The following is a 15,095-nucleotide window of genomic DNA, read 5'->3' on the forward strand; positions in this document are numbered from 1 at the left end:
TGAGACTCCTGATGATTTTATCTTTGTTCTTGATTCTGAGTCATTCAAGGCTCCACATTCTGAGACTCTACTACAGTACAGATGACATTTATGGCAACTAAATTTAGTTCAGAGTTGATACTGCTTTTGGGCAGGACTGTTCTCAGTCAACTTCTTTCATAACCAAACTATATTATCTTATTCATGGAGATTGATGATGTCACAGCCAAACTGGAAACTGTGTCTTCAGAATGTCTACATCTGCTTGGAAAACATCAATCTCTTCAACAGGAGTTATTATCTATGAAAGGAATACAAAAGAAATGTGAAAAATTACAGAATAAAAATAAGGAGTTGAGAATTATTAAACCTCATATGTCATATGGCCATGAATACAGTACAAAAGAGTGAAGTAGAACGGTATAAACGGGAAATTTTGAAGAACAAGCAAGACAGGATGTCGTAAAAAAAATTGGAAGAAGTCGATCTATTTTTACAGATTCACTTATTGATCTTTAATGTGCCTTAATTCATTTCACTGCAAACTACATTTTGAATATATACATTGTATGTGATTCGCCTACTTCCCTTAATAGCTGCTGCTGCTGTTGTTTTCGGGGTTTTTTGTTGTTGTTGTTTTGTTTTTGAGATTTGTGGAAGGAAGGTGGCATTTGTTTCTCCCTTTAGATATTTCAGTGTCCATCATTATTATCACTAAAACGATCTTTGAGAATCATTCTTACTAGAGAATCATTTTATTTTTAAGAGCAGTTGATATGAAACAAGACTATTAGGAAGTTAAGAAAAAAGGTGATTTAAAAATTGTACCATACTCTTGGATTATTAAATTATATTGTTTGATTTTTAAAATTTGAAATTGATTGTATTATTTGAATAATCAGATGACATGAGTACAATAGAAGAAGGAGTCAACTCTATTTTCATATTTCAGATTTAATTCCATTGATATGGATGATAAATACATTAAACGTCAGCTTTTTTTTTTTTTTTTCACATTTAAAGTTACTTTCCAAATCATTGAAAGGAAAGTGACTTTACTTTCAATGTATTCAAGTAAAAATGTTCTATAATTATTTTTAAAGTGTATCCTGTTGATTGGCTTTAGGCACAAGCAGCTGCTCCAGAAAATTTGGACCCGTTAAATGAGTATAACAATATTTCTATCAGAAGTCAAATGGAACTCGGAAGTAAAGGTCTGGAGTCTGAACTCTCCAAAGTGAAAACTTCTCAAGATTCTTGTGCAGTAGAATTGGAAAAATATAAGCAGGCCTACCTGGAAGAACGAAAACGTAGAATATCATTGGTAAATAAACTAACCAAGTAAGTCAAAACACATAGAGAAGATCAGTTAAGCTCATTAATTTGCCTCTAACGTATAATTTTGATCCAGCCAGGTTCATGCGATTAGAAGGAAGTGAAAGCGAAGTAAATAGTAGAATTTGGGGACATGATGCTAGTAAATGAACTTAACCTTTACAATGTTAGTCCAGGACATTTGCTTCTCTCCCCCATTTTTGGTTTCACATGACTGTATTTTTCCCACTGAATGCTTTCATAAAGTCAGCCTGATCTACTAGTCTTTAAGCAAAGTGTTTTGGAAACACTATAAATTAGACAGTGCTATTATTATAAAATTTCTTGTCAGAATTCCCCTAAATCGTTTCTAACGAGTTTAACTATTTGGGGGAAGATAACACTAAACCCAAATGGTTAAGTACTCTGCACATCTGGCTCTTGGTAAATGCACTTTCTTGATTGTGATCTGTGTTATTACCACTACAGGTGGTTTTGAGAAAAACTATTTTTTTCTAGTCTTTCAACTCTACACAAAGGTATACATGTTAAATAGGGAAAGATTAACGGAGGTGTAAAAGTCAGCATAATTGACAAGGTGGCTAAAAATAATAAGGTGGTCTGCCTGCCTGAGGGGCTGTGTGGAAGACAGAAAGGGCAGGTCCCGCCTTCAAAGCCTTGGTGACAATGTTATAAGCTAAAGCCTCTGGAGCTGTTTTAATTGTTTTGATAACCAACCAGGCTGTCTTGTTCCCCACTAGAGGCTGTTGCTCTAAATGATGCCTCAGTGCCAAATGGTTACTAATTTCTCCAGGGTAATGAGAGTATTTTCCAAGGGCGGTGACAGCAAATGCTTGAAAATATCTTTGTGGGATTTTTAAAAATCTCTAACCTGGTTTACTAAGTATGTCTCAGTGCAGTGCTCCAGAATCATACTACGAGTTCAGCCATTGCAGAAGGCAGCAAGTATTACCTGTGAAGCCGTCACATCTCTGAGAGCCCTTTCTCTCCCTCCCTGCTTTGAATTTCTTCTTAGTCTGGCATCCCCATAGAAATATGCGTGTTTGTTTAGAATAATTTTAAACCTATACTTGTGCATGGTAGGTGTGCCCCGACACATTTTCAGTGTTAAAATGCTGTTTAATGGGAAATGCCTTTTACTATTTATTACGGCAAATTGAAAAAAATGCAAGTCATTCAGGAAAAATAAAATTCAAAGCTTTGTGTTTTACAATCTTCACAGTGCTGATGAAAGGCCGGCAGAGGCCAGAACCAATCTCCTCGCAAAGGAACAGCGGAACCAGTTTCTCAGCACTGCTCTGAGGAGGCCAGTCCTGGAGCCACCTTGCGTTGGAAGTTTGAATACTAAGCTACTCCGCAGTGGAAATCCTGCTCCAAGAGAAAACTTGATGATTCCGAAGTCAACCGCACAGGCTACAAATGATGATAGCCTGGAGGCTTACTGTACCGAGGTTAGTTATATTAGCTTCTTTCCCTTGGGTTTAAGATTTCTTTCTTTTGTATTTCTTTGATAGAATTCTTGTTTTGTTTTGTCTTATATATTCATTGGGGTGATATTGGTTAGTGAAATCATATAGGTTTCAAGTGTACATTTCCGTAATACATCTTCTGTATATTTCACTATGTGTTCACCCCCCCCCGTCAGTTCTCCTTGCATCGCCGTAGATTTGACCCCCTTTTCCCTCTTCTACCTCTCTCTCTTTCCCCTCACCCACTAAGTGTTGTTTGTGTCTGTGAGTTGTTGTTTCTTTCTTTCTTTGTCTTTGGTGAAATTTTGAGTTGTTTCATTGACTAATGTACACGAGGTAAAAGTCATAATTATGTGTGTTAATATACATACACAGGAGACAGAAATTTTACAATCTTTTTTTAAATCCCTAGATCTCTCCTGTGTTAAGAATGATTTATTATTTTTTAATAAATGTAATTAAAGTGATGCATTTAAAATTCTTGAAAATTTGCCTTTAAATTTTATTTTAGGTGTTAAATATCATTGCCTAATAACCAATGGTATGCTTTGAGATGCTTTGGCTTACTTCTTAATTGGTTTTAGTTGGAGATGATTCATAACAATTTTAAAGTTTTGTGCATCCCAGTGTTTCCTCCCCTAAGCGTAAGTGAATGATGGACGTCCAAACACTTAACCACAAATGGATGTTTATTATTAAATGAAACGGATATGATTCTTTTTATCAATTCGGCAAACTTGTAATACTGGAAAAGATTCATCTCTGTTTTTATGTTTAAAGTTATCTTCTAACAAGACAGTATATCCTTAATTTTTATTTTATTCATAGCATTATCTATTTCAGTGTTTTAAAATGAGATGCTTCGCAATTGTACATATTCTAAATAGGGACATTAAGCAAATATTTGAATTTTTAAAGTGAAGTTCACTTATGTCTATATGTCTTGACAGCATTTGAGTAATTGATGAGTAGGATGGCAATGCTAGGGAATCTTTAATCACAACTTGTTTTCTTCGTGTGACGTGGTTATTAAAAATACTCATTCTTGAGTTCTTGACCAGCAGGATTTCTGTTTGGCTCTTTTTCATAGTGTCCATCTCTTTGATAAAGTACTCCTTCTGGTCATTCATTTTACTCCTGAACTCATTGAACTGCCTTGTGAGTGTTGTTATATCTGTGAGATTCTTCATGACTGCTGTTTCTTTGTTTTGTTTTGTTTTACCCTCCAAAATGTTTATTACATTTAAGCAACATGGAGAATACAGGAAGGAAAGCAACAAATCATCTGCTCGGAACAATTGGTCTGATTTACATGCAGCATACAATATAGAAAATTAGTTTAAACGGTTAGTAGAGGTCAAATTGAGGAGGGCTTTAAGTGAGTTTGAATTTTATTCTCTAGGCAGCAGTAGGCATAAAAAGGATAATGAAATAATAATTCTTTCATGGGGGAGTATATAATATGTGGCAGAGAGTCTGTTACCTCCTTTGTCTTTGAAAAATTAAGTGAAGTATAATGTATGTCGTTAGTTTCAGGTGAACAAGTTTTTCCTGGTTCGTGCTGATCTTTGGCCCTAGAAGTAACTACTGTATGTCTTTTGACTATTGACAAATAGTATTTTACATAATATAGTATATAATATACTCAGCTTCTTGCTGGGGCTACAGTTGAAAATCGCTCAGCCCTGTTTCTCTTCAGCCATGAATAGACTGTATTGAACTGGGTTATTTTAAGCTGAGGGCCAGATTGCTGATTGACAGGTGTTATAGACATGCCTGAAAGTCATCGAGAAATGCTACTTTTTGTTTTACTGTGCAGAAACTAGTTCTGGGTGGTTTTTGTTTTGTTTTTTCAGTTAATGAGTTTTATTTATTTATTTTTCAGCTTTTTTTATTATTAGTTTCAGGTGTACAAAACAATGTAATAGGTAAACATTTATGATTTGTATCCCTCACATAATGATGACCCTCTCCCCTCATCAACGACCCCTCTGACATCGCACACAGCCATTATATTTCCACTACCTCTATCCCTAATGCTGTGCTCCACTTCTTGTAACCATATATATATATACATACATGTATATGTGTGTGTGTGTATAAACAACTGTAGTTAACATTAACATTCCTTATTGTTCAGCTTCAGCTTCAGGTGTACAGTGCAGTGGTCAGGCATCTACATCATCCCTGAGGTGGTCTCCCTAATGAGACAAGTGTCCATCGCATACCCTTCAAAATCTTTACATTATTGATTACGTTCACCAAATTGACTTTCGTATCCCTGTGGCAATCTTGTGGTTACTGATTGTGCTTTCTAATCCCCTCACCTTCCCCCTCATCCCCACCCCCCCTCCCATCTAGCAACCTTCAGTTTTTCCTCTATGTCTCTGAGACTGTTTCTGATTAGTTCACTCATGTATTCTTTTCTTTAGATTCCATATATAAGTGAGATCATAAGGTATTTATCTTCCTCTGTCTGACTTATTTCACGTAGCATAATGTTCTCTAGTTCCATCCATATTGTTGCAAATGGTAAGATTTCCTTCTTCTTTATGGCTCGTAATACTCCATTGTATAAATGTACCACAGTTTCTTAATCCAGTCATCTACTGATGGGCATTTCGGTTGTTTCCATGTCTTGGCTATTGTAAATAGTGCTGCAATAAACATAGGAGTGCATAAAGATTTTTGAGTTGGAGATTTGGATTTCTCTGGATAGATACCTAGGAGTGGGATTGCTGGATCATTAGGTAGTTCCGTTTTCAGATTTTTGAGATACCTCCATACTGTTTTCCATAGTGGCTGCAGCAATCTGCATTCCCACCAATAGTGCACAAGGGTTCCCTTTTCTCCACATCCTCGCCAGCACTTGTTGTTTGTTGATTTATTGATGCTAGCCATTTTGACTGGGGTGAGGTGATATCTTATTGTGGTTTTTATTTGTATTTCTCTAATGATTAGTGAGGTTGAGCATTTTTTCATGTCTGTATGTCCTCTTTAGAAAAATGTCTCCTCATGTCCTCTGCCTATTTTTTAATTGGGTTGTTTGGTTTTTTTGGAGTTGAGTTGAGTGAGTTTTTTAATAAAGTTTGGATATATCATTGGCAAATAGCTTCTCCCATTCAGTAGGATCCTTTTGTGTTTTAATGATGGTTTCCTTTGCTGTGAAAAAACTTCTTAGTTTGATGTAATCCCACATGTTTATTTTTTCTCTTTCTTCCCTTGCCCAAGGGGATATATCAGTGAAAATCTTACTCCGGGCAATATATACATATATACATAAGTTTCTTCCTATATTTTCTTCCTATATTTTCTTACGGTTTCAGATCTTACATTTAACTCTTTAACCCATTTTGAATTTATTCTTGTATATGGTATAAGGAGCTGGTCCAGCTTCATTTTTTTGCATGTGTTTGTCCAGGTTTCCAAGCAACATTTATTGATTAGACTGTCTTTACCCCACCGTAAATTCTTGATTCCATTGTCATAGATTAAATGACCATATAGGCATGGATTTATTTTTGTTCTGCTTGGGTGACCTCTGCTAACTTGTCTTCTAAATCGCTGATTCGATTCTCTGCCTCATCTAACCCGCTGGTAATTCCTTCAAGTGTGTTCTTTATTTCAGTTATTGTGTTCTTTAGTTCTAACTGGTTGTTCATTATGATTTCTCTATCCTTCTTTGTGTCATCACTAAGCTCTTTAAACATTCTTGTCATCAGTGTTCTGAACTCTGTCTCTAATAGGTTGGTTTCCTCTATTTCATTTTGTTCCAATTCTGGAGATTTCTTCTGTTCTTTTATTTGGGACATGTCTCTTTGTGTCCCCATTCCTGCTGACTCTCTGTGTTTGCTTCAATGTGTTAGGTAGATCCCCTCGGGTTCTTGGTTTTGCTTGGTTGTCTTATGTAGTGCGTGTCCTTTATATTTGACTTGCACCACTTCCATATTCTCCTATGCATGTGCTCCAAAGTTGACCCTTGTGTTGTGTATATTGTCTTGTTAAAGTTGAACTTTAATTGCTTTTGGCTTGTCAGTAGGTGGGATTGATCCTAGGCTGACTAGTTGTGAGACTTGGCTCTGCCCACGGTGGATGATCTGCTGCGTGAGGGTTGACCATTCAAATGAGGCTTGGCCCCTATGGGCTCTTGAGCCAGAGAATTCCCTCTGGGTGTGTCACTTGTAGGTCAAACCCGATAATACTCTGGTTTGGTCTGGAGTTGGAGTCTGGGTATGTTGAATATTGTGACTCTTGGACTGGGCCCTGGTGTAGGGCAATTTCAGAACAAAGCACATCACCAAGCACAACAACAACAACAACAAAGAAAAAACCAAATACACTCACGTGTAAAAACAACCAATAACCCACACTCAACACAGGCAAAAATATCAAAGATACGAAAACAAAACAAAACAAAAAAAGCAGCGCCAGTCTTGGCTTAAGCCCACCAAGTAATCTCCAGGCCGTCCTCTGCTGTACCAGAGAGTCCTCTACGTATTGTTCAGGCAGAGCCGGTCACCTGGTGCCCAGAGTGACCCTGGGACTGCAGTCCTGGATGAGTGGGGCTATGGGGGCTGGATGGTAGTTTCTACAAAGTCAGTGCAGTTTCTGTTCTTGCCTGCACATATGCACACTGAGAGTAACACAGCCAGCCCTGTGCCCAGGTCTCCTGAGTCTTAGGGCACTTCTTCCGTGTGTGTGAGTGTGTGTGTGTGTGTGTGTGTGTGTGTGTGTGTGTGGAGGGTGGGAGGTTTCTGAGCTGCTGAATGCCCAGAGCTGCCACTGTTGCCTACTGCTGACCCCTGGGGATGTCTCTGCAGTTGTAATTGCCCTGCCCTAGGCAGGTCAGAAAAGGTGGCGGCTGGGGATGGAGGAGTCTTCTCTCTCCCCGCCCAGCAGTGTCACACTCTTCCCAGCTTCTTCCCTGGGTCACAGCAGCTGCAAACCTGGTCCTCCCAGATCCTGAGCACTAGGGCTCCTCTGTAATCTGACACTACTCCTCAGTTCAGGGGCCACTTTGAGTCTCTGGAAGGGCAGGGGTAGGATTGGGAGAGTCAGGGGAGGGGCCCAGGTATGGTGTTTCCTTCCTTTGTCTGACCTAGGGCCCAGCTGGAGGTCTCAGCTGAGGTTACTGCATCAAATGCTGGATATGCTGCTCTCTGGGCAGCGGAGATCAGCTGTGGGACACAGGGAAAGGCCCACCTCCTGGCTCTTGTGGTCTCTGTTCTGTTCTGGCACCACCAGCACCTCCACAGCCATGGATGCGGGCCCAGTCTCCCTTCCCACTTCCCCTGCTCGCCCAGTTTGCCAACCTTCAAGTAACCTTCCTACAAGTCTCTTAGCTGTTCTGTGTGACGAGCAGAGAGCATGACTGCTGTTTTGAAATCTCGGTCATGTAGATCACAGTCTTCCGTGACTTTGACTTGGTTTCTGGAGAAGTGTCATCGTCTCTCAGTGTTACCGTGTCACCTTGCTTGTTCATGCTGCTGAATGCCTTGTTCCTCTACAGGCACATTTGAAGTAGTGAACACTTTCTTATGTAGGTACATTTCGATGTGAACAATTAAACAGGTATATAATTAGAGGTCTTTCTTTTGTTTTCAGTAGATGGTACAATAGTGTAGTTTCTGCTTTCTCCCACAGGTGCTCCTTGAGTATGGGAGGTCCAGGGGTGGGGGGCTTAGCTGTGGGTGTGGGAGTCCAGGCCTGGGTGACCAGGGAGGTGGGTGTCGCAACTGTATCCAGATCTCCAGGGTCTCTGGTCACCACCACCACTCAGGTGGGGGAAGTGGGTGCTTGAGGGGAGCCTGTTCTTGAGCCCGCTGAGCTTCTACCTGGTTCCCTATGTATCCTGGTAGCACTGTGTGTGGTCTTGAGAATGGAGAATTGTTTCTGCTGCTGCTACTGGTCCCTGGTGGTGCCAGCACTGCTGCATCTGGAGAGGGGTGGGGATTCTTGGGGAGGTGGGGGAATGCTGCTGCTGCCCCGCTTAGCCTCCCCTGGGCTGTGATGTGGGAGCTGCACCCCATCCCCTCCAACGCTACTGCCTTTGCGGGGGCTTCAGGCTCAGCCTTGTCCACCTGGAACTGCGGCTGTGGGCCTGTCCCTGTCCTTGCCTCCATCCTGCCTCCCTTTCACATCCAGTGCACCCTCCTTCCCTTATACAGATGTGTGATCTTTTAAGGAATTGTAGTGTGTTGAGCAGAAGAACCTTTCTTGGGCGATAGATGCCCGATGAGTTGTAGATATCGGTGGAGATAGAAAGGGGTTGTCTCTCTTGACATGATGTTTACATCATTCCAAAGAATATTCCTTTCAATCAATGCATGGTGGTTTGTGGTTTTGATGGTGTTTTGTGGCCTTCTTAACGCAGAGAAAAATAGCACAGGCCTGTGCTAAACGGGGCTCCAACCTGTGTTTTCATTCAGCTTCCCCTTAAAACATCATAGGAGAGCAAAGCCAAGGGCTTTCGGACAGCCCTTCGGCTAAATGGAGTCCACGTCCTTCAGAGTGGTGAACCTGGAGGAAGGACTGGGTACCAAAAGAAAGTGAATGTCCAATGCTTCTGTAAATTGTTAAGCGTATTGCACAGTTAAAATGTTCTGAGTAGTTTTACCACAGAAATCAGAAGATGAAAGAGTGTAAAGGCATAAGCAATGCAAGAGAATATGCTTGTGGACATTTTTCCTTTAATTATTTTTTGGTAGGAAAGAGGTGTTTAGTTTTCAGTATTTCCTCATAAATTGAAAAACCGTTTTTGTTAAAGTCAATGTCCTCATTCCAAGGACAACGCTGTTCCCTTGTGAGGCGCTGGGTTGCCCAATCATGCAAGGCTGAATAAGAGATGAAAAAGCACCAACTCTGTCAGGATCCAGAGATAAGTGTCCCAACTCACTACAGAACCCTGGAAAGACTTATGATATGGTTGTGATGATGTGAGATTGGACAGAAGTGCACTAGATGGTGAAGGGAAATCTGTTTTGTGTTTTCAATTCCGCTATAGTTAACCCTCAACATGAATAATACCTGTGTTGGTTTATATTGGTCAGCCAAGTTTGATTCTGAGGAAAAGAAAAGTCATTTTAAGGAAGAATTTCCTCAACTTGAGTTTCCTTTCTTTAACTCATGATTTTCCCTTTCAAGTTCCGTGTTCTGTGTTTAGAAGTGTTTATGCTTTATAAACTGAGTGTGTTGACTTCTGTTAGCAGAAGTTGTCATATTAATCTGTGTCTTTATTTTTATTCCTTACTTTAAAGCTTATACTTGAGTTAGAAAGCTACTGTTTTGTTTCTCATGCCTTAACATTATTGAGCTCCATGTCAAAGTATTACGTATTCATTTTCTTTGAGTTGTACTTAGAAATTGATGGAATTTTCCTTAATACGAGGTAGCAGCTGGCATAGCACTCTAGCCTCAAAAGGAAGGCTTATCCCATTCCTGGCCCGCAGCTCATTGGTTTGGTGACCTCAGGTGACCTATAATCTCTGTGAGCCTTGGTTGCCACTTATGTAAAATTAGGGACTTTCACTAAATCAGTGACTTTCAGATTTGAAAAATATTATTTTCCTCAAAGAATAGTACTGTTCTTTGAGAAATTTTTTTTTTTGTTTAAAACTCTATTACTGTGTTTCCCCAAAAATAAGACCTAGCCGGACAATCAGCTCTAATATGTCTTTTGGAACAAAAATTAATATAAGATCTGGTATTATATTGTATCATGTCATGTCATGTCATGTCATACCACGTCATGTCATGTCATGTCATATCATATCATATATCATGTCATACGCTGTCTTATAGTAAAATTAGACCAGGTCTTAATTTGTTTTTGTTCCAAAATGCATTAGAGCTGATTGTCCAGTTAGGTCTTATTTTCAGGGAAACACGGTATGTAACAACAGAGACCAAGGGCGGCCAGATGCCTCAGTTGGTTAGAGTGCAAGCTCTTAACAAAAAGGTTGCCGGTTCGATTCCCACATGAGCCAGTGAACTGCGCCCTCCACCGCTAGATTGAAAACAACGGCTTGAGCTTGTAGGTGAACCATGGTGGGCAGCCGGTTGGCTCAGTGGTTGGAGCACGGTGCTCATAACGCCAAGGTTGCCAGTTCGATTCCCACATAGACCCGTGAGAAGCAACAGCTTGAGCTTGGAATTGGGCTGCTGGTGGGGAGCCTGTTGCCTCAGTGGTTGGAGCGAGGTGCCCATAACACCAAGGTAACCGGTTCGAGTCCCACATTGGCCAGTGAGATGCACCATCCACAACTAGATTGAAAAAAAACGGCTTGACATCCTGGAAAAGCAAACTGTTCCTCGATAGTCCCCAATTAAAACAAAACAAAGCAAAGCAGAGACCCGTAGAGCTACCTGGCTAAGGAGGGATGCAGGCTCCTAAGCTGTGCTAATCCGTGGGTGTCCCCATGGAACCTGAGCTTTCTCCGAGACGTAGTGTAGTGAGAACTGCCAGTTGTGAGAAAATCCTTCTAGCTAAAATCCTTTGGATTAAAGTTTGCTGACACATTCTTTTGTGTATAGTTTTCTCACCTTTCTATATATTTGATGAATGGAAAAGTATAAATGAGACTGCAGACGTGTTCTCCTTATTAATGTTGGACTTCAAGCTACTTCCACCATCTGAACACACTCCTCACCTAGAAATAAACATGCCGTGTTTCCTCGAAAATAAGACGTACCTGGACCATCAGCTCTAAAGTGTCTTTTGGCATTGGTAGTTCCTTAATTCAAGTCATGTAAAAATGTGATTTACATTTTATATTGTTGATTAACAGTAACTTAAAACTGTTTCATGAAAGTCCTCTCCCTTTATATGGTATTTAGTTATTGATTTTACACGGTCTGTCTAGTGATGTTGTTGTCACATTATTCATGTTATAAGCCCTGTCTATCAAGCCATTCACAAAAAAAGTGTTATGCAAATATTGGGCAACATGATGGCCAACAAATTTGTCTTCACCCCTAATTTGTACAGGGATTGGGTGTCACATTGCTGTCACCACAGTGTCTATTAGGTTCTGGATATTATTTTAAGCACTCCTTTAGACACTTAGTTAGAGGATAGCTTTCAGAAGAAAGGTTTAAGTAAGAACACTCTAGAGTGGGACACTTGTAATGTGAAATATTCCCACGCATTTCATTATTAAATAGACTATAACTAGGGCTACTTGAGTGTTTTGGAAATTGGGCCTGATTTCTAAGGAACAAAGTTACATTTAAAGAATTATATATTATTTTTTGTTTCATATATTATTTTTTGTTTCTAACACTACAAAGTCATGAATAAGAAAGTAAATTTGAAAACTGGCTCTCGTTCATGCTTTATTCAAGCAGCATTTCGGAAATCTTTCTGTCCATATGAATACAGTAATGTTTCAGTCATAGATGGCAAAATCATTTTGGTTATTGTTTCTGTCAGTAGACTTTTCACATGACATCACAGTACCACTTTCATCATTTTATGTCTTTAAGGTTCTATGCTGAAAAATGAATAGCCTAGAATACACCTTAAGATTACTTTTCTAGAAGTGCAAGAACGGAAAGCTCATTTTGAGGAAAAGTCCATTAAAGTAAAAACAAAAAACAAGAAACATTTATAAAGGACAATTTTTCTAAGAATTGCAAAGTACTGCATTCACTGTAAAATATGACTTGACCTGTTTAAACTTCTTTGTACCAATCAAATCAAACGTCACCCTTTGAAATTATGTATTTTCGGTAGACCAATATCAATTGCACTGTTGGTCAGATTAATCTAAACAGCATCTCATATAGATGGTCTCTATTATGTAAAATCAAAACAGGCAGTAATTTGTTTTACTCATTTTATTAATTTTTTGGATTTATATAATCTGTACGTTAAATCTAGTCTCTAAAGGTATTATTTATAGGGCACATTTCATAACATATATGTCATTTCTACAATAAAGTCTTTTGTTTACCTTAAATGCTATAATAAGATTTGATTTATTTCAGTTGTGGCAGAAGTTCGAGAAAGAACTAGCTAGAGGTCGACAGAAAGGTATGTTGCCAAAATGTATTAATTCAAGTTAGATATCATTGATTTCTGGAATAAAATGTAAATAGTAAATGGCATCCCTTTCCATGTTCTGATAATAGATACTACATTACGTATTTTCTTCATAGCAAATAAAAAAGGTGAAAGCATAAACATTTATAGTGAGACAAGGTCGTATCAGTATTTATGACATTGTATATCTTTTTAAATATCTCAAGAGTCTATGTATCTCTTTTTGTTTTTGGTCTGTCCCCTTCCTTTCCTCTGCCATCCCTATGGAACTGTCCACCTGCACATTGAAAACTGGGCGTCATCAACTTCTTATGTTTTTGCCAGTGATATGAGGCCCAATACCCAGACTTATCTAGTGATATTTAGGCAATTACAGTTCATATATGGCATTTCCCCAAACACAAGACCTAACCGGAAAATAAGCCCCAATGTGTCTTTTGGAGCAAAAATTAATGAGTCCCGGTCTTATTTTCGGGGAAATACGGTACCTCCTGGGAGGGCCAAGCTACCATATTTCCCCGAAAATAAGACCAGGTCTTACATTAATTATAGCTCCAAAAGACGCATTAGGGCTCAATTTCCGGTTAGTCTTATTTTGGGGGAAACACTGTAGCTGTCACCTCATGGGTGACATTTAAATCTGCAGTCGTTGACTGTGTCATTAGTTTGCCATGTACCCTCAGGAGAAACTCCGAATTCCTTTGCATGGAATGAAAACACCCACATCAATTTAGTTCTCACCAAATATTCCAGCCTTGTGTCTTGCTACCAAGCCTCGTTTGTTTGCGCCTTTGCTCTAGCATCTACCTAAACTAGACCACTTCTCATTCCGTAAGTGTTCTCCCCCACTCTAGTTTGCATCTGCTTCTTCCCTCTAGCTGGCCTCCTCTGTCCTTGTCCTTCAGGCATCAACTTCCGTATGACCTCCACCAGAGAACAGACAATCAATACTGGGGTGTCCCTTCCGTGTGCCCCACTCGCGTCCTGTTGTGCATTTGTGTGGTATAGGGGACTCTGCATGGAAATCGCCTGTTCATCTGTTCCTTCAGTTTATAGTAGATGATGGGTCAGGGGTGGACCGTGTCTTCTTCACCTTGTAACTTCAGTGCTTGTCGTACGACCTTGTCAATAAAGGGATGAAGAACAACACAACCAGAAGCTCTGGTACTTAACAATAGCAGTTAAGTCAGTGTGCAGCCGTGGGCAAATTATATTGAATATGATCTCCTATTGTGCACTGTTGCCTCATATATAGGTTTTTCATTCTTCTTAACGCTTATACTTAGTTGTATTTTAAAGAATATAATTCTTTCTTTTTCTTTCCAGATGCTGCTGAATTTGAATCTAAATACAATCGAACATTTCCTCCATTATCTATTGATGATCAACTTAAGAAGGCAAAACAAGAATATGTCCAAATTTTGAAAGAAAAGTATATGATCTAAAATATAAGTCATACAAGTGTATTTACTGGGCTGTTTAAATAACATTTTAATTGCATCCCAAAGCATATGACATGCGAAATCCTTATTAAAGGAAAATACTTTTGTATCACATGTGTATAGGAAAATTTATTTCGTATCATATGTGTATAGGTGCAAAAGTAATTGAGGGGTTTTCAGTTGTTTGTAAACCTTTAAATCGCAATTACGTTAGCACAAACCTAATAGTATTTTAAACTATTTTCTTGGCATCTAACTAACTTTGCAATGAAATGAAAACAAGAAGTATTGCATTTTACGTACTCAAACTATCCAAATACCAGTGTTTAATAACATCGAAACAACAAAGTTGTCATTAATACTTCGATGGTGTTAACTGATAGCCTTTTTTTGTATTTTTCAGTTTTTATCACCATATATGAAAGTAAAGCTTTAGGCAGGCATCATTTTGATATCTGCTGCTATTGCTATGAGCAATGTTTGGATGTATTACAATGGTTATAGTGCCATAACACTTGGATATAATTTTAAGCACTGATTCATAGATTCTGTCCTCATAGACAAATAAGATTTGTCTAAGGATTTTCACCTTTTTTATTTATTGAGTGTATTTATTTATTGGAAGCAGTTTAAAATTAGGGAAAAGTTCCAAGTTTTAACACAAAGAACTTTTTTTGCCTGATTCATTTGATAGCAAATTGCTGACATTATGCCATCATCCCTGATTTATTTATTTCCTACAAGACGGTACATTCCACTGACCTGTCCTAGCGCCTTCACAATCAGGAAATTAACACTACTGCATTCTATCCTTTAATCCTCATATTC

General features: G+C 39.0%; 1 protein-coding gene across 1 annotated transcript in view; it reads left to right on the forward strand.

The window, feature by feature from the left end:
- LOC148756427 (uncharacterized) overlaps positions 1 to 14,376 on the forward strand; it is a 44,863-nt gene extending 30,487 nt beyond the window's left edge. The window contains exons 8-11 of the mRNA XM_088801854.1: positions 1,106 to 1,320; positions 2,537 to 2,765; positions 12,771 to 12,816; positions 14,152 to 14,376. Of these exons, the coding sequence (XP_088657980.1) occupies positions 1,106 to 1,320; positions 2,537 to 2,765; positions 12,771 to 12,816; positions 14,152 to 14,270 (609 nt within the window). The 3' untranslated portion in view covers positions 14,271 to 14,376. The remainder of the gene's footprint in view (positions 1 to 1,105; positions 1,321 to 2,536; positions 2,766 to 12,770; positions 12,817 to 14,151) is intronic.
- The last annotated feature ends 719 nt before the right edge of the window (positions 14,377 to 15,095 follow it).

This window comes from Rhinolophus sinicus, chromosome 12 (genome assembly GCF_057876585.1).
Source record: "Rhinolophus sinicus isolate RSI-liver-muscle chromosome 12, RSI-T2T, whole genome shotgun sequence".
NCBI classification, from domain to species: Eukaryota; Metazoa; Chordata; class Mammalia; order Chiroptera; family Rhinolophidae; genus Rhinolophus; species Rhinolophus sinicus.